Source organism: Hylobates moloch, unplaced genomic scaffold, assembly GCF_009828535.3.
Source record: "Hylobates moloch isolate HMO894 unplaced genomic scaffold, HMol_V3 SCAFFOLD_10, whole genome shotgun sequence".
Lineage (NCBI taxonomy): Eukaryota > Metazoa > Chordata > Mammalia > Primates > Hylobatidae > Hylobates > Hylobates moloch.
Genome location: NW_026652285.1, coordinates 25,524,189 through 25,544,112, shown reverse-complemented (window position 1 = coordinate 25,544,112; position 19,924 = coordinate 25,524,189). Strand labels below are relative to the sequence as shown.

Genomic DNA, 19,924 nt, shown 5'->3' with positions numbered 1-19,924 from the left:
CTATGACTGATAGAGAGTTATTAGACATCCTGTGATCTCTTCCCATTTCTACCTCTTAAACCTGCCTGGACTCCCGGCTGTGTCCTTCCTTGCCATCCAGAGATTGGGACGTGAGGTAGTAGGGAGCAGACGGGTAGGTGCAGTCTTGGCTAGAACTTGTTTTCATTTAGTTCTCAGAATTCAGCAGGTAAGAGTAAACTAAGAAACTTACAGTGTTTGGGTTAGATAGAGCATTCTTGGGATGACTTACAGGAGCCCAAAATAAGAAAATCCACGTGGATGTCTTTTTTTTCCTGCCTCCCAGGTCTGTATACGAAGATCTCGTGGCCAACGGAGTCATTGTACCTGCCCAGGAGGTGCCACCCCCAACCGTGCCCATGGACTACTCCTGGGCCAGGGTAGGTGCCTTGAATGTCGCTAACAGTGTGAGCAAGGGAGATCTGTGGGTCTATGATGGTGGGTTTTGCGTTGATTTGCCTTGAACTCTTGGAGACCAGGCCTTCTGTATTAGTCAGGGATCTCTTAGAGGGACAGAACTAATAGGATATATATAAATAAAGGAGAGTTTATTAAGTATTAACTTACATGATCACAAGGTACCACAATAGGCTGTCTATAAGCTGAGGAGCAGGGAGAGCCAGTTTGGGTCCCAAAACTGAAGAACTTGGAGTCCGATGTTCGAGGGCAGGAAGCATCCAGCACGGGAGAAAGACGTAGGCTGGAAGGCTAGGCCCATCTCTCTTCTTCACATTTTTCTGCCTGCTTTATATTCGATGGAAGCTGATTAGATTGTGCTCACTACGCTAAGGGTGGATCTGCCTTCCCCAGCCCACTGACTCAAATGTTAATCTCTTTTGGCAACACCCACACAGACACACCCAGGATTAATACTTTGTATCCCTCAATCCAGTCAAGTTGACACTTTTGGAGGTCAAGGTGGGAGGATTGCTTGAGACCAGGAGTTGAAGGCTGAAGTTAGCCATGACTGTGCCACTGCACTCCAGCCTGGGTGACAGAGTGAGACCCTGTCTCTAATTTAAAAAAAAAAAAAAGTGCTGGGCCTGGTGGCTCATGCCTGTAATCCCAGCACTTTGGGAGGCCGGGGTGGGCAGATCACCTGAGGTCAAAAGTTCGAGACCAGGCTGGCCAACATGGTGAAACCCCATCTCTACTGAAAAAATACAAAAATTAGCCAGTTGCAGTGGTGTGCTCCTGTAATCCCAGCTACTCGGGAGGCTGAGGCAGGAGAATCGCTTGAACCCGGGAGGCGGAGGTTGCAGTGAGCCAAGATCGCACCATTGCACTCCAGCCTGGCAACAAGAGCGAAACTCCATCTCAAAAAAAAAGAGGAGAGAGAGAGAGATAGAGAACATATTCATGTTGTTTTTGTAATAAAAATGTAACTGTAAAGCATTTTAAAAATTCATAGAGGATAATTGGAGAAATAGGATTGGACTAAATTGGCTGATTTGCCTCAACTCTGGAAATGGGAAATTCAGGAGTTCAGTCCCCATCCCCTGGGTAAAAGACATATTGAAGGGCTCCCCTATTTCTGTAGCCTCATATCTCCTCCCCCCCACTTTTTTTTTTTGAGATAGAGTTTCACTTTTGTTGCTGAAGCTGGAAAGCAATGGTGCGATCTCTGCTCGCTGCAACCTCCGCCTCCCAGATTCAAGCAATTCCCCTGCCTTAGCCTCCCGAGTAACTGGGGTTACAGACTCATGCCACCACGCCCCGCTAATTTTTGCAGTTTTAATACGGGGTTTCACCATGTTGGCCAGGCTGGTCTCGAACTCTTGACCTCAAGTGATCCGCCCGCCTCGGTCTCCCAAAGTGCTGGGATTACAGGCATAAGCCACCGTGCCCTGCCCCATTACATTATTGTTAGGGTTGGCAGCTGTATCTGAAGTGTATGTAAGATTTTCCCTTTGGATTCATTTTACCATTTCTTACCCAGGTGACCTTGGGCTGGTTACTGAGCCTCTCTAAACCTCATTTTTTTTTTTTTTTTTTTTTGCTATAACACAAGGAATGCTTCTCCTTTGTGAGGTTAAAATGAAGCAATGGGCTGGGTGCAGTGGCTCACGCCTGTAATCCCAGCACTTTGGGAGGCTGAGGTGGGCAGATCACGAGGTCAGGAGATCGAGACCATCCTGGCTAAAACGGTGAAACCTCATCTCTACTAAAATTACAAAAAATTAGCTGGGCGTGGTGGCAGGTGCCTGTAGTCCCAGCTACTTGGGAGGCTGAGGCAGGAGAATGGCATGAACCCGGGAGGCAGAGCTTGCAGTGAGCCGAGATCGCACCACTGCACTCCAGCCTGGGCGACAGAGCGAGACTCCGTCTCAAAAAAAAAAAAAAGAAGCAATGGATTGGGTCACACACCTGTAATCCCAGCATTTGGGGAGGCTGAGGTAGGAGAATTGCTTGAGCCCAAGAGTTTAAGACCAGCCTGGACAGCACAGCAAGACCCTGTCTCTACAAAAAAATTTTAAAATTAGCCAGGCGTGGCGGTGTGTGCCTAGTTGCCCCAGCTACTCTCCAGGAGGCATAGCTGGGCGGATCGCTGATCCTAGCTAGGAGTTTGAGGCTGAAGTGAGCTATGGTCTCACCAGTGTACTCCAGCCTGGGCAACAGAGAGACTCTGGTCCCCCTCCAGAAATGAAGCAATGGATGTAAACTGCTTAGGCTATTTCCTAGCCTAGCAAGTGCTCAGGGAAGGATAGAAATAGAGCTGATAGTGCTGATGCCAAGTGGTATCATGGGTCCTCCTGTTTTCTATGTCCAAAATGATCTAATGAAAGGGCTTTTGCACTTCTTCCTTGGGAAAACTTTGTCTGAGAGTTGTTACTTGGCTGCCAGAGTTTAAGACATTCTTGGGGTGCTTTGGTTCTGAGAGTACACACAGCGGGGCAGTCCTGGAAAAATCTGTGGTAGTCACCAGAGCCCTGCTTCCCTCTGCCCCATCTCTGCCCAGGAGCTTGGTTTGATCCGCAAACCTGCCTCGTTCATGACCAGCATCTGCGATGAGCGAGGACAGGAGCTCATCTACGCAGGCATGCCCATCACTGAGGTCTTCAAGGAAGAGATGGGCATTGGCGGGGTCCTCGGCCTCCTCTGGTTCCAGAAAAGGTGAGCATGGAGGGCAGAAGATGACAGGGCCCTGCAGCTCGGAGTTAATGATTTTCCCCCAACAAAGGGGTGGGAGTGGACAGGCCTGGGGAGTGTGTTCAAGGTCAATCTTTGGGGCCACAGGTCAATTGAACGGCCAGAGGAAGGACACATAAGCTATTCCTAAGTCTTCCAAGGACAGAAAGTCCAGTCACATGAGCCACCGCACCCGGCCAAATGCAGATCTCTTGACAGCAAGATAGTGGTTAGGCAGGAGAGAACTGGGAAGATGTGGTGGCCTAAGGAGTGTGGGCCTAGTGGAGCTGCTGAACAGATAGAAAGCACCTTATGGGCCAGGCGCGGTGGCTTACGCCTGTCATCCCAGCACTTTGGGAGGCCGAGGTGAGTGGATCACCTGAGGTCAGGAATTCAAGACCAGCCTGGCCAACATGGTGAAACCCCATCTCTACTAAAAATACAAAAAATTAGCCAGGCATAGTGGTGCATGCCTGTAATCTCAGCTACTCAGGAGGCTGAGGCAGGAGAATCACTTGAACCTGGGAGGTGGAGGTTGCAGTGAGCCAAGATCGCACCATTGCACTCCAGCCTGAGCAACAAGAGCAAAAATACTCTGTCTCAAAAAAAAAAAAAGAAAGAAAAAAGAAAAAAAAAGAAAGTACCTTATGTTGTGTTCACTTTGCAAATTTGTTTCTCCCATCAGCTTGAATGTTAGAAAAAATTGGTTTTCTCTGCAACTCTCAATCTTAGCCCTCCCGTGAGACTGACGGCTGGGCAGGGAAGCCAGGGAGTATGTGATTCACAGAGCCCTGGGCTTAATGTGGTGCTAGGCAGAAGACCAGGTCAATGTCTTTGGTTGTGTCATGCCCTCACCTGCAGAGAGATGGGTCTTGGTCCTGCTTTGGACCCTTCCTGGGAAAAGTTCATGGGTTATAACACCTGAGCAGGTCTCTCTCTGTCTGCTCCTGCCTCCCACCTCTCCATACTTTGTTCCTGATTGTTAGTTGGGAGGTTGAATACTACAGGAACGAGGCATGGGGCCTCTTACACTGTGAAGGGACAGGGTTCTCACCTCCTGTCTGTCTGGCACATGGAGCATAGCCACAAATACAGGTCAAATCCTGGTGCAGGCAACTCATGCTGAAAATCACTGACCAAAGAATAGATTCAAAACTCTGGTATCAAACTCTATTTTACAAACAGTATTTGGGGCCGGGCACAGTGGCTCATGCCTGTATGTAATCCCAGCACTTTGGGAGGCCGAGGTGGGCAGATCACTTGAGGCCAGGAGTTCGAGATAGCCTGGCCAACATAGCAAAATCTCGTTTCTACTAAAAATACAAAAATTAGCCTGGTGTGGTGGTGCGTACCTGTAGTCCCAGCTACTTGGGAGGTTGAGGCAGGCAAATTGCTTGAACCTAGGAGGTGGAGGTTGCAGTGAGCCAAGATCTCCCTACTGCACTCCAGCCTGGGTGACAGAATAAGACTCTGTCTAAAGGAAAGAATCAGGAGGTTTTGCCTGAGAGTTGTGTGGTAGTATTAGACTTGGATTGGTAGTTACCCTTCTTGGATTTGAATGACTTGTTTAGGGAAATAGGAGAAAGTACAAGCATGGCCTTGTTGGCCATCTCCTGGCCTTTGTTCCCCCCGCTCCAGGTTGCCTAAGTACTCTTGCCAGTTCATTGAGATGTGTCTGATGGTGACAGCTGATCACGGGCCAGCCGTCTCTGGAGCCCACAACACCATCATTTGTGCACGAGCTGGGAAAGACCTGGTCTCCAGCCTCACCTCGGGGCTGCTCACCATCGTAAGTACTGTCATCATGGGAGGTGAACAGTGGGGACACTGGGCCTTGGCCTCATGCTGCTTTGCCACAGCAGGGCCCTAGAAGGAGCCCCTGAGTGTAAAACCCAGTGCTCAGGGCCGTTCGGGACACACTGGGTTGGTTTGCCCAGCTGAAGGAAACTCTTAAAGCTCAAGGCAACATGCACTTGTTTCTCCTCCAGGGGGATCGGTTTGGGGGTGCCTTGGATGCAGCAGCCAAGATGTTCAGTAAAGCCTTTGACAGTGGCATTATCCCCATGGAGTTTGTGAACAAGATGAAGAAGGAAGGGAAGCTGATAATGGGCATTGGTCACCGAGTGAAGTCGGTGAGTTGTTACTCTCCTAAAAAAGTGGGATGGAGGCCAGGCGTGGTGGCTCACGCCTGTAATCCCACTGCTTTGGGAGGCCAAGGCAGGTGGATCACCTGAGGTCGGGAGTTGGAGACCAGCCTGACCAACATGGAGAAACCCCGTCTCTACTAAAAATACAAAAAAAATTAGCCAGGCATGGTGGTGCATGCCTGTAATCCCAGCTACTCGGAAGGCTGAGATAGGAGAATCGCTTGAAACCGGGAAGTGGAGGTTGTGGTGAGCCAAGATTGTGCCTTTGCACTCCAGCCTGAGCAACAAGAGTGAAACTCATCTCAAAAAAAAAAAAAAAAAAGTGGGATGGATCTACTGGGTGGGTTGTGATAGTGGGGACATTAATTTATTTGGGAGAATACCTAAGCTTTCAACTCACAACATACAAAGTTTTGGATGTGTTGACAGATGCCAAATACAAAGCAGCTATTTTTTCCATGTTATAATACAGATTGCCCTTAACAGTTTTTCTGTTGTTCGCTTGCAGTGTGGAAATAGCAGTTGAAATGAGATGGAAAACTTGGTAACTTTGGTTTCCCAAATGAACCTTATGGGAAAAAGGACCAAGGTTAGGTTGAGGGGACATATTGGTCACCTTAGGCTAGATAATACCTCGTTCCGCAGTAACAGACAACTCCAAAAATCTCAGTGGCTTACCACAGCAAAGGTTTATGTCTCATTCACACTACATCCACTGAGGGTTTGCTGTGCCTGTTCTCTGCCATCTGTGCCGAAGGAACAGCCCTTGTCTGGGATGTGCTGGCCTCACGTCAGCAGGATAACAGCAATGGCAGGACCACGTGCAGGCTCTTAAAGCCTTACATGATTCACCTTCACTCACATTTCATTGGCCACCGCAAGTCAAGTGGTTATTTGTGACCTCACTGGGGCAGGAAGAATGATAATATCAAGGCATATCTGATTGGGAGAGACCAGTGGGAAAGGACAGTAAATATTTGAAACAGTTTATATGGTCTCACGTAGGGCCGGTCATTTCTATGTCCTTATAGTGTGCTGTGGTTAGAAACCGAAGAGCAGGCCGGGCACGGTGGCTCACGCTTGTAATCCCAGCACTTTGGGAGGCCGAGGCGGGCGGATCACGAGGTCAGGAGATCGAGACCACGGTGAAACCCCGTCTCTACTAAAAAATACAAAAAATTAGCCGGGCGTGGTGGCGGGCGCCTGTAGTCCCAGCTACTCGGAGAGGCTGAGGCAGGAGAATGGCGTGAACCTGGGAGGCGAAGCTTGCAGTGAGCCGAGATTGTGCCACTGCACTCCAGCCTGGGCGACAGAGCGAGACTCCGTCTCAAAAAAAAAAAAAAAAAAAAAAGAAACCGAAGAGCAAGAGATGAGGTCACTGGCAGCTGCTCAGGGCCTTATGGGGACAGCTTCTTAGTAGATCCCTTTACCCTGGGCTCCTTTGCTCTGTAGCTCCAGAAACCTCATTTATTTGGTCACTCCACTGGCCTTGGTGGGGAGTATTAATACAAAGGTCATGCATGTGATTCAGGACACCACCTTCTAGGCAGCCAAACACTTGGCCATCTCAGGTGCTACCCAGAGGTTGCTTGATGAGCAAGGACCAGCTCAGAACCAAGCAGGGAAGGTGGGTGGCTCTGAGGGACTTTCCATCCAGGACTTGCTGGACTTTGCTCAGCCAGCCCCAGCTCCTGAGCATATAATACTTTGCCCATCTACAGTACAGAGCCTCTTCCTAAGATAATGCTAGACTTACACTCCACACTCACTCATTCACTCTTTGAGCTCCCCGCTTTCTAGAGGATGTACTGACCCAGCTATCTCTTTTGCTGAGGGCGGAAGTTGCTTTGGTATTCGATTTGGTATGTCCCTAGATCATCTTCCTCCCCCACTGACAGGTGGTTAATTTCATTCACGGCAGGTCTAGAGTTTTTCCTAAAATTTTGGGAACACTTTGCCTCCCCACACTCAACACGTGTTTGTTTAGTGTTGAACTTTGTCACAGCTTGAGTAGGCACAGAGCTGGTGGGGGCATGGCTGGAGGCTGGAACCTAAGACTCTTGAGTTGGAGAGTGGTTAACTTTCAGACCTCTGCTGCTCAACACTGTAGGACCTGGCCAGTTCCCTGAACATCTCAGGGCTCGGTGTCTTCTTTGCAACTTAAAAGTGAGAACCTACCAAGGTTGTTTTGTGTCCCAATTGAGATATGAGAGGACTTCAAAAGCCAGCCTCATGACATTAGCACAATTGGTGCCACATGGAATTGTACACGTGGGTCAGGTTCCTGAATCACCTCTGGGATATGTCCAGTTCTACCCCCCTGTAACAGAAGTATGAACAAACACATCCCAGCAGTGTGTGAGTGTTCCTCTGTACCGTTGGGTTCATTTCTAGATAAACAACCCAGACATGCGAGTGCAGATCCTCAAAGATTACGTCAGGCAGCACTTCCCTGCCACTCCTCTGCTCGATTATGCACTGGAAGTAGAGAAGATTACCACCTCGAAGGTAACAAAGAAAAAACTTCCTAATTCCCTAATATTACGTTGGACACATTTATTGGAGGAAATAGGAGCCAGGTTACATTTTGATTATGCAGCTAAAAGCAAACCTAGTTTTCTGGAAATGTTATTTTTGTTTCATAACTAAATTTAACAGACATGCACTAAATGTCAACTAGGTGTTGGGTACTTTGCTAGATGCTGGGAATTGAACTGAGTCAGACACAGTGTCAACCAGTGGGCCTGGTAGGTTTTTAAATGATGGTCACAATTCGTAGTAATAGTAGTAACAGTGGAAAATTATGAAGAAAAAATGAGAAATAATGATAAATGCTTTGAATTTTTTGCCTTCCCAGAAGCCAAATCTTATCCTGAATGTAGATGGTCTCATCGGAGTCGCATTTGTAGACATGCTTAGAAACTGTGGGTCCTTTACTCGGTGAGCATTGCAGCTGTTTTCTTCTTCATTACGTTTGTTGATTTTTGTTGTTTCCTCCAAACTATAAAAGTAATGCATACTCATAATAGAATATTTGAAAAATAAGGAGAGGTATAAAGAAGAAAACAAAAATTGCCTGTAATGCTACCACCCAGAGCACCCCTTTTCTTCTCATTGCTGGGCAGTAGTAGTACTGTCTGTGGGGAGGAGGGCAGTCACGTGAGCCTTTTAAAACTACAAGTTGATTGTGTGTTACAGGGAGGAAGCTGATGAATATATTGACATTGGAGCCCTCAATGGCATCTTTGTGCTGGGAAGGAGTATGGGCTTCATTGGTGAGTCCATTTGTTGTTGTTTCAAGTTTTTTTTTTTTTTAAACCCCTACGGTTCAGCTACACCACTTACCCATGGGGTTGAGTTTCTTTCTTTTTTTTTCTTTCTTTTTTAATTCTCTTTTTGTGGTTCAGTTTCTACAGAAGAAATGTCATATCCTCTTAATCATTGTTCTTAATCTTTCCTTTCTTACTTTAACCTTTCCCCTTATCTTTATCATTCATTGTTCCTTTGTTCTTAGAAATGATTGCTAGCCCTGGAAAAAAAATTTTTTTTTTTTTTTTTTTGAGACTGAGTCTTGCTCTGTCGCCTGGGCTGGAGTGCAGTGGCGCAGTCTTGGCTCACTGCAACCTCCGCCTCCTGGGTTCAAGCGATTCTCCTGCCTCAGCCTCCCAAGTAGCTGAGACTACAGGTGCATGCCACCACGCCTGGCTAATTTTTTGTATTTTTAGTGGAGACGGGGTTTCACTGTGTTAGCCAGGATGGTCACGATCTCCCAACCTCGTGATCCGCTCACCTCGGCCTCCCAAAGTGCTGGGATTACAGGCAAGAGCCACCGTGCCCGGCCTATTTTTATTATTTATTTTATTTTATTTTTTCCCTTTAAAATTTTGTTTTAATTTAAAGGAAAATAGAATCAGATCCAACAGCTCCCTTGTACAAAGTCTGCCTCATCTACCTATGCAATGGATTTGGACTAAACTTCCCACTGCTTTGTGTCTACTTTTTTTGTGTGTTAGAAAGATTTCCCTTCCTTAGCCTCTTCCTCTCACCAGGCTTATGAAGCTCTAATAAAAAAGATGTGTTTGCTTCATTTTAGGACACTATCTTGATCAGAAGAGGCTGAAACAAGGGCTGTATCGTCATCCGTGGGATGATATTTCATATGTTCTTCCGGAACACATGAGCATGTAACAGAGCCAGGAACCCTACTGCAGTAAACTGAAGACAAGAACTCCTCCCCCAGGAAAAAGTGTACAGACAGCTGGCAGTGGAGCCTGCTTTATTTAGCAGGGCCTGGAATGTAAACAGCCACTGGGGTACACACACCGAAGACCAACATCCACAGGCTAACACCCCTTCAGTCCACACAAAGAAGCTTCATTTTTTTTTTATAAGCATAGAAATAAAAACCAAGCCAATACTTGTGACTTTGCTCTGCTACCTGCTGTATTTATTATATGGAAGCATCTAAGTACTGTCAGGATGGGGTCTTCCTCATTGCAGGACGTTAGGATGTTGCTTTCTTTTTCCATTAGTTAAACATTTTTTTCTCCCTTGGAGGAAGGGGATGAAAAATTTAAGGCCTCAAGATACTATACATTTAAAGTACCCCAATGTCTCATTTTTTTTTTACTTCCCTTTCTTCTTCCATATATAACATGAAGAACATTGTATTAATCTGATTTTTAAAGATCTTTTTGTATGTTATGTGTCAAGGGCTTGTTTGGTATCCCACTAAAATGTTCTATGTTGCAGACCAGAGTCTGCTTATGTCAGGGGGATGGGGCCATTGCATCCTTAGCCATTGTCACAAAATATGTGGAGTAGTAACTTCATATGTAAAGTTGTAACGTACATACATTTAAAATGGAAGTGCAGAAAGCTGTGAAATGTCTTGTGTCTTATGTTCTCTGTATTTATGCAGCTGACTTGTCTGTCTGTAACTGAAGTGTGGGTCCAAGGACTCCTAACTACTTTGCATCTGTAATCCACAAAGATTCTGGACAGCTGCCACCTCAGTCTCTTCTCTGTATTATCATAGTCTGGTTTAAATAAACTATATAGTAACAATGAAGGCATACTGCTGGCTCCTGGCATCCATATCCTTTGATCTGTATTCCTTTGTAACCGTACTTTTTTCCAGACAGGGTCTCACTCTGTCGCCTCAGGGCTGGAGTACAGTGGCACCATCGCAGCTCACTGCAGCCTTCATCTCAGGGGCTCAAGCAATCCTCCCACTCCAGCCTCCCAAGTAGCTGGGACTACAGGAGCGTACCACCACTCCAGGCTAACTTTTGTATTTTTTGTGGAGTTATATAAGGTTTTGCTGTATTTCCCAAGCTGGTCTGGAACTCATGGACTCAAGCAATCCATCCTCCTTGGCCTCTCAAAGTGCTGTTACAGGTGTGAGCCACTGTGCCTGGCCTGAACTGTACTAATAGTTTCAGTATATATGGTTTTAAAAATGCTCATCTACGATCAGGCGCGGGGGCTCATGCCTGTAATCCCAGCACTTTGAGAGGCCGAGGCGGGCGGATCACAAGGTCAGGAGATCGAGACCATCCTGGATAACACGGTGAAACCCCGTCTCTATTAAAAATACAAAAACTTAGCCGGGCATGGTAGCGGGCGCCTGTAGTCCCAGCTACTCCGGAGGCTGAGGCAGGAGAATGGCGTGAACCTGGGAGGCGGAGGTTGCAGTGAGCCGAGACCGCGCCACTGCACTCCAGCCTGGGCTACAGAGCGAGACTCCGTCTCAAAAAAAAAAAAAAAAAAAAAAAAAAAAAAAAAAAAAAAAAAAAAAAAAAAAAACAGCCTGGAGTGGTGGCGGGCGCCTGTATTCCCAGCTACTCGGGAAGCTGAGGCACGAGAATCGCTTGAACCCGGGCGGCGGAGGTTGCAGTGAGCCGAGAGCGCACCACTGCACTCCAGCCTGGGCGACAGAGCAAGACTCCGTCTCAAAAAGCCAAAACAAAACAAAAAAAAAACGGATAACAAGTAACTCATTCATCCCTCATCCACTTAGCTGGGGCTAGATCTTATAAAAATCCTGTATTGCCACTCAAGGCTTTAACAACAGGTATAGTCTAAGATGGCTTTTACTCGACAAAATGACTGCAGAGAGCATGCTACCCACTAAGGAAAGGGAGCGAGCCATCCTCGCACCAACGTCCTGGGGGTAGGCCTGTGGCGAAGTCGTCTGGACTGGTCGACTGTTACTGCCGGACCTCACCAAGGCAGGCAGGGCTGCTGGAGGCGAGGCGGCGCAAGCGCGGCGGGCGGGCCACCTGGCCCCGCCCCGCGCGCAGTATTTAATCCCAGAATCCCTCTCTGTCGCACCAAACGGCCGCATCGTTCCGAGGCTGCGGAGGCCGGGCGCAGCGGCGTCAAGATGGCGGCTGCGGCAGTGGCGGCGGCGGCGGCGGCGGCCGCGGCTGCATCTCTTCAGGTACTGGAGATGGAGAGCATGGAGACGGCCGCCGCCGGCTCGGCAGGACTGGCCGCCGAGGTCCGAGGCAGCGGCACGGTGGACTTCGGGCCTGGGCCGGGGATCTCTGCAATGGAGGCGAGCGGGGGCGATCCGGGCCCAGAAGCCGAGGATTTCGAGTGCAGCTCTCACTGCTCAGAGCTGTCCTGGCGGCAGAACGAGCAGCGGCGCCAGGGCCTCTTCTGCGACATTACCCTGTGCTTCGGCGGGGCTGGAGGCCGCGAGTTCCGGGCCCACCGCTCGGTACTGGCTGCCGCCACCGAGTACTTCACGCCCCTGCTCTCGGGCCAGTTTTCCGAGTCCCGCTCGGGACGGGTGGAGATGCGCAAGTGGAGCTCCGAGCCGGGGCCCGAACCCGACACGGTGGAAGCCGTTATCGAGTACATGTACACCGGGCGCATCCGCGTCAGCACGGGCAGCGTGCACGAGGTGCTGGAGTTGGCCGACAGGTAGGCGAGGGAGGCTGGAGCGCAGAGGGCGGCGGGCGCGGAGAGGGGGAGATGCTCGCCGGCGGAGGGGAGGGCAGTGCCTGCCACGGCAGCTCGCGAGTCCTGAGTGAACGCATTGGTTTCACACTCGCTGAGCGCCTGCTGGGGGGCAGCCACCGCGGTGGGCGAGGAGGATGCACCATCAGGTCCGGCGAGGGCGCCCCGCGCCCAAGGAGCTCAGATACTAGGTGGTGGGACAAAAGTGATGAAAAGGAAAGTCAGTATGTGGTAACTGTTGTGCTGACGTTCAAAAGGAGTGAAAGGCTAGGGATTGAATAAAGATCTTTCTGAGGAGGTGAAGTTTAGATCGATCTCTGAATGTCAAAAAATAACTGATCGTGCAAAGATGGGGAATGAATATTGCAGACAGCGCAAAGGCCCTCAGGCAGGATCCAGTTTGGCTTAGAGAAGAGAATTAAAATACAGTCCAGCGAGGCTGGATCTGGTGGATGAAGGGGAGAAGGATGCGTGAGATGCGCTGGAATAAGGAGTTCGGATTTCACTAAGTGTGATAGGAAGCAGGGTAAAGAAATTATCTGATCTAAATATTTTAATATTATTCTGCCACTGTGGTAAACGGATTGTAGGGAGCAGGAATGCTCCAGAGACTGGTTAGAAGGCAGGTAATACCGTTTATAGAGATGGAGAGGCGTTTGTTTTGGCAATTATCATCTTACAGATACGTTAACAAAAATGCCTATTGAGCGCCTACTGCGCATCAGCTCAGATGCGGGATTCTAAGGTGCTAGGGTTTCAGCAGTGATCAAAACAGGCAAAAGTCCTTTTCTTTATCGCACTTAGGTTGGTAGATGGACGGTAAATAGGTAAAATGTATAGCCTGCTGGATGATTGTTATCACTGATGAAAAATAAAGCATGGGGGGAGTACATAGAAAGTGCTGAGGGAGAGGAAGTGTTTTTCAAATTGGGTGGATAGAAAATGCCCTATGAAGAAGACGTTTTGCTAAGAACCGAAGGAGGTAAGGTAGACTGTGTTAGGTAGGGGACACAGGTACAGAGGCTCTGAGGTGGAGCTTGTATGTTAGAGAACAGCGGGGAGCCAGTGTGGCTGTATCAAAGGGATGCAGGGTGAGAGGAACAGGAGAAGCCCCAGGGTGGTAATGGGCATGGATCCAGATCCCGTAGGGCCTTGATGGCCTGTAGAAGGACATGAGCTTTTACTCTGATTGAAATGGGAAGGTTTGGGGCAGAGGAATGATGCAGTCTGATTTGATGAATAGTGCTGTGTTGAAAAAGGATGTGGCGGCTGGGCGCGGTGGCCCACGCCTGTAATCTCAGCACTTTGAGAGGCCGAGGTGGGTGGATGCTTGAGGTCAGGAGTTCGAGACCAGCCTGGCCAACATGGTGAAACCCCTGTCTCTGCTAAACGTACAAAAATTAGCCAGGCGTGGTGGCGTGCCTGTAATCCCAGCTGTTGGGGAGACTGAGACACAAGAATCGCTTGAGCCTGGGAGGCGGGAGGCTGAGGTTGCAGTAAGCTGAGATTGCGCCACTGCACTCCAGCCTGGCTGACAGAGCAAGACTGTCTCAAAAAAAAAAAAAAGAAAAAGAAACAAAGGATGTGGCGTTGGGGAGGAGGGGGCACCAAGGGCAGACTCAGAGAGACTAGTATAGGAGGTTGTGGCAGTGGTGGTGGAGGCTTCGACTGAGGAGGGAGAAGTAAAGGTGATGAGAACTGCTCTGGTTCCAGATATATTTCGAAGGTGGATGAGATGAATTTGCTGATGGATTTGATGTGGGGTGTAAGGGAAAAGACTGCTACCTTTTTGACCCAAGCAATGGGAAGGGTGGAATTATTAAGATGTGGAAGATTGCAGAAGAGCAGGTTGGGAGTAAGATCAGGAGTTTTTGGATTTGGTTAAGGAGATCCCTGGGAAGTGCATGGGAGCTAGAGATACAGATTGGGGAAAATTACCGTATAAATGGTAACTAAAGCCTTGGGGCTGGATGGTATCACTTAAGGAGTATACATAGAAAAGGGGCAGCGGGGAGAGGGTAGGCAAGACTGAGCCCTGGGGTTCTCTAGAATGTAAAATAGCCGGCTGGGCGAAGTGGCTCACGCCTGTAATCCCAGCACTTTGGGAGGCCGATGCAGATGGATCACTTGACCAGCCTGGCCAACATGACGAAACCCCATCTCTACTAAAAATACAAAAATTAGGCCGGGCACGGTGGCTCACGCCTGTAATCCTAGCACTTTGGGAGGCCGAGGCGGGCGGATCACGAGGTCAGGAGATCGAGACCATCCTGGCTAACATGGTGAAACCCCGTCTCTACTAAAAATACAAAAAAAAAAAAAAAATTAGCCAGGCGTGCAAAAATTAGCAGGGCGTGGTGGCAGGTGCCTGTAATCCCAACTACTGAGGAGGCTGAGGCAGGAGAATTGCTTGAACCCGGGAGTTGGAGGTTGCAGTGAGCTGAGATCGCGCCACTGCACCCCAGCCTGGGCAACAGAGTGAGAGACTCGGTCTCAAAAAAAAAAAAAAGAATCTTAAAGAGGAGATTGATCTTATGGAAACGTAGAAAGGAAGGATATCAAGGAGGGAGTAGCCAATCGTGTCAACTCTGTCAACCCATAAGTGATGGTTGCAGGTCAGAGATGCCATTGACAAGAGCTAGTTAAGCCTTGCTTTATAAAGAGGATCAGAAACGTGTAAATGTTTTGGGGGACAATCCCACCAAGGTAAAAGATACTAGAGCATGTGTGTGTGCTGCTGAAAATGATTCAGTAGAAGATGAGTAATTGGTGTTACAGGAGCAGGGGAATAATTGCAGGAGTAAAGTCCTTGCAACCAAGAAGGGAACTGTCGGGATGGAAGAGGGGTGATCCCTTTCCTTCCCCTCATAAAGGGGTCACAGCTGACATTCTTTTTTTTTTTTTTTTTTTTTCTTTGAGACAAGAGTCTCACTCTGTTTCCCAGGCTGGAGTGCAATGGTGCAATCTCAGCTCACTGCAACCTCTGTTTCCCAGGTTCAAGCGATTATCCTGCCTCAGCCTCCCAAGTAGCTGAGATTACAGGCATCTGCCACCACGCCCGGCTAATTTTTGTATTTTTAGTAGAGACGGGGTTTCACTGTGTTGGCCAGGCTGGTCTCGAACTCCTGACCCGCTGTGGCCTCCCAAAGTGCTGGGATTACAGGCGTGAGCCACCGCACCCGGCCACAGCTGACATTCTTATAATAAAAGACAGGTTATATAGGACAGAGAAAAGCATAGCAGATTATTACAGGCATATTTGTGCTTGAGAGTCTTACAAAATATGAAAACTCTAAGGGTGACTGAAGTTTTTATACCATCCTGTGGTTATAGAAAGAATAGGGGCTTGGAATGCATCAAGACAGGTTATGGGAGAGCCAGGAGAGGAAAGCTTGGCAAGCACAGGCTGTCCTGTTAGGCTGTGGGAAAAGTTTCTGTCAGATCTTTAAAGTGTCAGACCTTAGCCTCCTTAGTTTTTCCTGTGAGTGCGTCTTTCCTCGATCTGAGTTAGGCGAGGCCTCAGAGAAAGCCTGTTTGCATCCCTGTTTTCCTTGCTGTTTACCTCATTAATGTAGATTTTCTCTACAGATGCAAATCGTCCCCACAAAAGACAGCTCTTCAAAGCTATTCCTGTGGTTTCGGCCCCTCTGAATATGTCAAATGAGTATATTTTGGGGTGAAATATTCTGGTTATTCTTCAGTGTAGAATCCATATTAAAATTGGAACGGTTGTACTGCAAACTATAGGGTACAACTGCTGGTGGATTGGGTGGTGGGAAGATGAAGTTCCTGCTTGATTGTTTTCTCAAGAGGCTGGGTCATCAGTGAGAAAGTGAAGTGGGATGGGCATAGCTCTGAGGGAGAGAGGTTTGTTGCATGAAAATGAGTGGAAAAGGGTCATTGCACTCACTGGAAGCTATGTTTGATTCTGTCATATCATCTTGAGTTTGTCAGATTTGTTCCTGCTCTGTTGGGGAGTTAGAGGAGAGGAGAGGATACTCCCGGGCATTTTACTAAAAACTCTTAACTACTCCTCTCCATCTGTCAGCAGCTAAGCCAATGGCTTTTGTCAGGCACTGTTCAAAGTGCCCTGCAACCATCACATTTAATCTTCCCATCAGCTCTGAGGCAGGACCCGCCCCCCCCCCCCAAACCCCTAAATACATATGTCTGTTGATGATCATGCCTGCCTCACTGGGCATTTGTAAGGATCAGAAATTTAATAATAGGATGTGCACAATGCCCCTCACATGACAGATGCCTAGTGTATGACAGCTATTTTCATAGAGTATTGCTTCCAGACACCTAAGGGAATTTGTCTCTGAATTACCTGGCGTGCCTGCTAAAACTAGGAGCCCAGGGCAGCCTGGGAATCAGGTGACACTGGCACCCAGACATGTCTGGGAGCCACTATATCCCTTACCACTCTACTTGTCTTTGCTTTATCTCTAAAATGATATGTTCTCTTAAAAGGGTGAAGGGAGCCTGCCTTACTGATTTTCATATCATAGTTAAGACAGTTACTAAGCACAGTCACTAATAACAAATGGTTACTGAATTGGAAAAGGCTTGAATTGATGAAATGATTCTTAATCTTGTTTAAGGTTCTCAGTTCTGAGGACTTAGTCTTTTTAAAGCAGTGGTCTCAAATTGGCTATCCTCAGGCTGATTGCTGCCAGATTTATGAATTTGTCTGAAACAATGTTGTTTTTTTTTTTAATTAAACTTTAAATGTATTTAGGTGAGCAGACAATATCTAGTCAGCTGCATGCCAAATCACTTTCTTTTTTTAACCTACGCATGTTTTGTACTGTGTCGCCCAGGATGGAGTGCAGTGGCATGATCTCAGCTCACTGCAACCTCTGACCCCAGGTTCAGGCAATTCTTGTGCCTCAGGCTCCTGAGTAGCTGGAATAACAGATGCTCGCCACCACGCCCAGCTAATTGTTGTTGTTGTTGTTGTTGTTGTTGTTGTTTGAGATAGCATCTCATTCTGTCGCTGGAGTGCAGTGGCGCGATCTTGGCTTACTGCAACCTCCACCTCCCGGGTTCAAGCGATTCTTCTGCCTCAGCCTCCTGAGTAGCTAGGATTATAGGCACCTGCCACCACGCCCAGCTAATTTTTTGTATTTTTAATAGAGATGGGGTTTCATCATGTTGGCCAGGCTGGTCTCGAACTCCTGACCTCAGGTGATCCACCCACCTCAGCCTCCCAAAGTGTTGGGATTATAGGCCTGAGCCACTGCACCCAACCCTACACATTTTTTTTGTTGTGTTTTTGTTTTGTTTTCTGCTTCTTCAGATGTTTGAGTTTGCTTTGCATCCCTGCTTTGATGAGAACCCAGTTCAGGACAAATCTTCTCAGTACCCCATCCCCTCTGGCTGCCCAAAGAAAAAGCTCTGGTGATGAGATTAAAACCTCTGACACAGGGAGTATATATTCAGGGCAACTTGAATCTATGATCCTGGAGAAAAATTTAAAAATGAAATAAAACCTCTAGCAGAAAGCCTAGATCTGAGTAAGGGTGGCCGTTCCTTCTGATATCTGACCAAACAGGCCCCCAAAGAAGTTCCTGCCTGGCTGTTACTTTATACCATAAAGTCCTTTCACTGAGACGCTGTTTCATTTAAGAGGAGGCTGGTGGGCTGGGCGTGGTTGCTCACACCTGTAATCTCAGCACTAAAGTGGGCAGATTGCTTGAGCTCAGGAGTTTGAGACCAGTCTGGCCAACATGGCAAAACCTCGTCTCTACAAAAAATTACAAAAAAAAAAGTTATCTGGGTGGCCAGGCACGGTGGCTCATGCCTGTAATCCCAGCACTTTGGGTGGCCGAGGTGGGTGGATCACCTGAGGTCAAGAGTTCGAGACCAGCCTGGCTAACATGATGAAACCCTATCTCTACTAAAAATACAAAAAGTTAGCTGGGCGTGGTGGCAGTTGCCTATAATCCTAGCTACTCGGGAGGCTGAGGCAGGAGAATCGCTTGAACCCAGGAGGCAGAGGTTACAGTGAGCCAAGATTGTGCCATTGCACTCCAGCCTGGGCAATAAGAGTGAAACTCCATCTCGGGGGGCAAAAACAAAAACAAAATATGGGTTTGGTGGCATGTTCCTGTAGTCCCAGCAACTTGGGAAGTTAAGGTGGGAGAATCACTTGAGCCCTGGAGGTCGAGGCTGCAGTGAGCCGTGATTGCACCACTGCACTCCAGCCTGGGTAACAGTGAGAATCTGATCTGTCTCAAAAAAAAAAAAAAAAAAAAAAGAGGCTGGTGACTAGCAAGGAATTAGGAAAGAAGGCAAAGAAGTTTGGATAGGGATTTGCCTTTGCCAAGGACAAATTAAAGTGAAAATAAAGTGTGTGGCCGGGCGTGGTGGCTCACGCCTGTAATCCCAGCACTTTGGGAGGGCAAGGCAAGTGGGTCACCTGAGGTCAGGAGTTTGAGACCAGCCTGGCTAACATGGTGAAACCCTGTTTCTACTAAAAATACAAGAAATTAGCCAGATGTGGTGGCACGCACCTGTAATCCCAGCTACTCGGGAAGCTGAGGCAGGAGAATCGCTTGAACCCAGGAGGCAAAGGTTGCAGTGAGCTGAGATCACGCCATTGCACTCCAGCTTGGGCAACAAGAGTGAAACACTGTCTCAAAAAAAAAAAAAAAAAAAAAAAAAAACGGAAAAAAAACCTCCAGCCAGACACAGTGGCATGTGCCTGTAGTCCCTGCTACTCTGGAAGCCGAGGCAGAAGGATTGCTTGAGCCCAGGAGTTTGGGGCTGTAGCGCACTGTGATCTCACCTGTGAATAGCCACTGCAACATACCAAAACCCTGTCTCTTAAAATAAAAACTCTATTTTGGGCCGGGCACGGTGGCTCATGCTTGTAATCCCAGCACTTTGGGAGGCCGAGGTGGGTGGATCACCAGGTCAGCAGATCGAGACCACGGTGAAACCCTGTCTACTAAAAATACAAAAAATTAGCCTGGCGTGGTGGCGGGCGCCTGTAGTCCCAGCTACTTGGAGAGGCTGAGGCAGGAGAATGGCATGAACCCCGGAGGCGGAGTTTGCAGCGAGCCGAGATCGCGCCACTGCACTCCAGCCTGGGTGAGAGAGCGAGACTCCGTCTCAAAAAAAAAACAAAAAAAAAACTCTATTTTGTGTTTTTATATATGTATATGTGTGTATATATGTATGTATTTCACATATATGATAGGTAATTATATAAACTATATAATATAAATAATACTTTATATTGTATATATAAATAAGATTTTTATATATGCTTTTTTTTTTTTTCTTGAGACAGAGTCTTGCTGTGTTGCCTAGGCTGGAGTACAGTGGCTCGATCCCGGCTCACTGCAACCGCTGCCTCCCGGGTTCAAGCCATTCTCCTGCCTCAGCCTCTGGAGTAGCTGGGATTAGAGTTGCCCGCCACCATGCCCGGCTAATTTTTTTGTATTTTTAGTAGAGACAGGGTTTCACCATGTTGGCCAGGCTGGTTTCGAACTCCTGACCTCATGAGCCACCCGCCTTGGCCTCCCAAAGTGCTGGGATTACAGGCGTGAGCCACTGCGCCTGGCCTATACACGCTTTTTTTTAAAGAGACAGTCTTGTTATGTAGCCCTGGCTGGAGCGCAGTGGCTATTCACAGGCACGATTATAGCTTA

At 48.0% G+C, this 19,924-nt stretch overlaps 2 protein-coding genes across 9 annotated transcripts in view; both read left to right on the top strand.

The window, feature by feature from the left end:
• The window catches only part of ACLY (ATP citrate lyase), a 65,541-nt gene extending 55,176 nt beyond the window's left edge, over nt 1–10,365 (top strand). For all 6 annotated transcript variants that reach the window (XM_058445026.1, XM_058445027.1, XM_032163627.2 and 3 more), the window contains 8 exons: nt 305–398; nt 2,978–3,132; nt 4,786–4,936; nt 5,136–5,279; nt 7,689–7,802; nt 8,152–8,234; nt 8,493–8,569; nt 9,388–10,365. In XM_058445026.1, coding sequence (XP_058301009.1) covers nt 305–398; nt 2,978–3,132; nt 4,786–4,936; nt 5,136–5,279; nt 7,689–7,802; nt 8,152–8,234; nt 8,493–8,569; nt 9,388–9,482 — 913 coding nt within the window. In that variant the 3' untranslated portion in view covers nt 9,483–10,365. The remainder of the gene's footprint in view (nt 1–304; nt 399–2,977; nt 3,133–4,785; nt 4,937–5,135; nt 5,280–7,688; nt 7,803–8,151; nt 8,235–8,492; nt 8,570–9,387) is intronic.
• Nucleotides 10,366–11,632: 1,267 nt separating this feature from the next.
• The window catches only part of KLHL11 (kelch like family member 11), a 16,908-nt gene continuing 8,616 nt past the window's right edge, over nt 11,633–19,924 (top strand). For 2 of the 3 annotated variants that reach the window (XR_004249760.2, XM_058445028.1), the window contains exon 1: nt 11,641–12,227. Coding sequence is in view for 2 of the 3 variants with exons in the window: in XM_058445028.1 (XP_058301011.1) it covers nt 11,683–12,227 (545 nt within the window). In the remaining variant the exon portion in view is untranslated. Of the gene's footprint in view, nt 12,228–19,924 lie in introns of all 3 variants that reach the window. The other variant, XM_032163625.2, reaches the window with a different exon arrangement.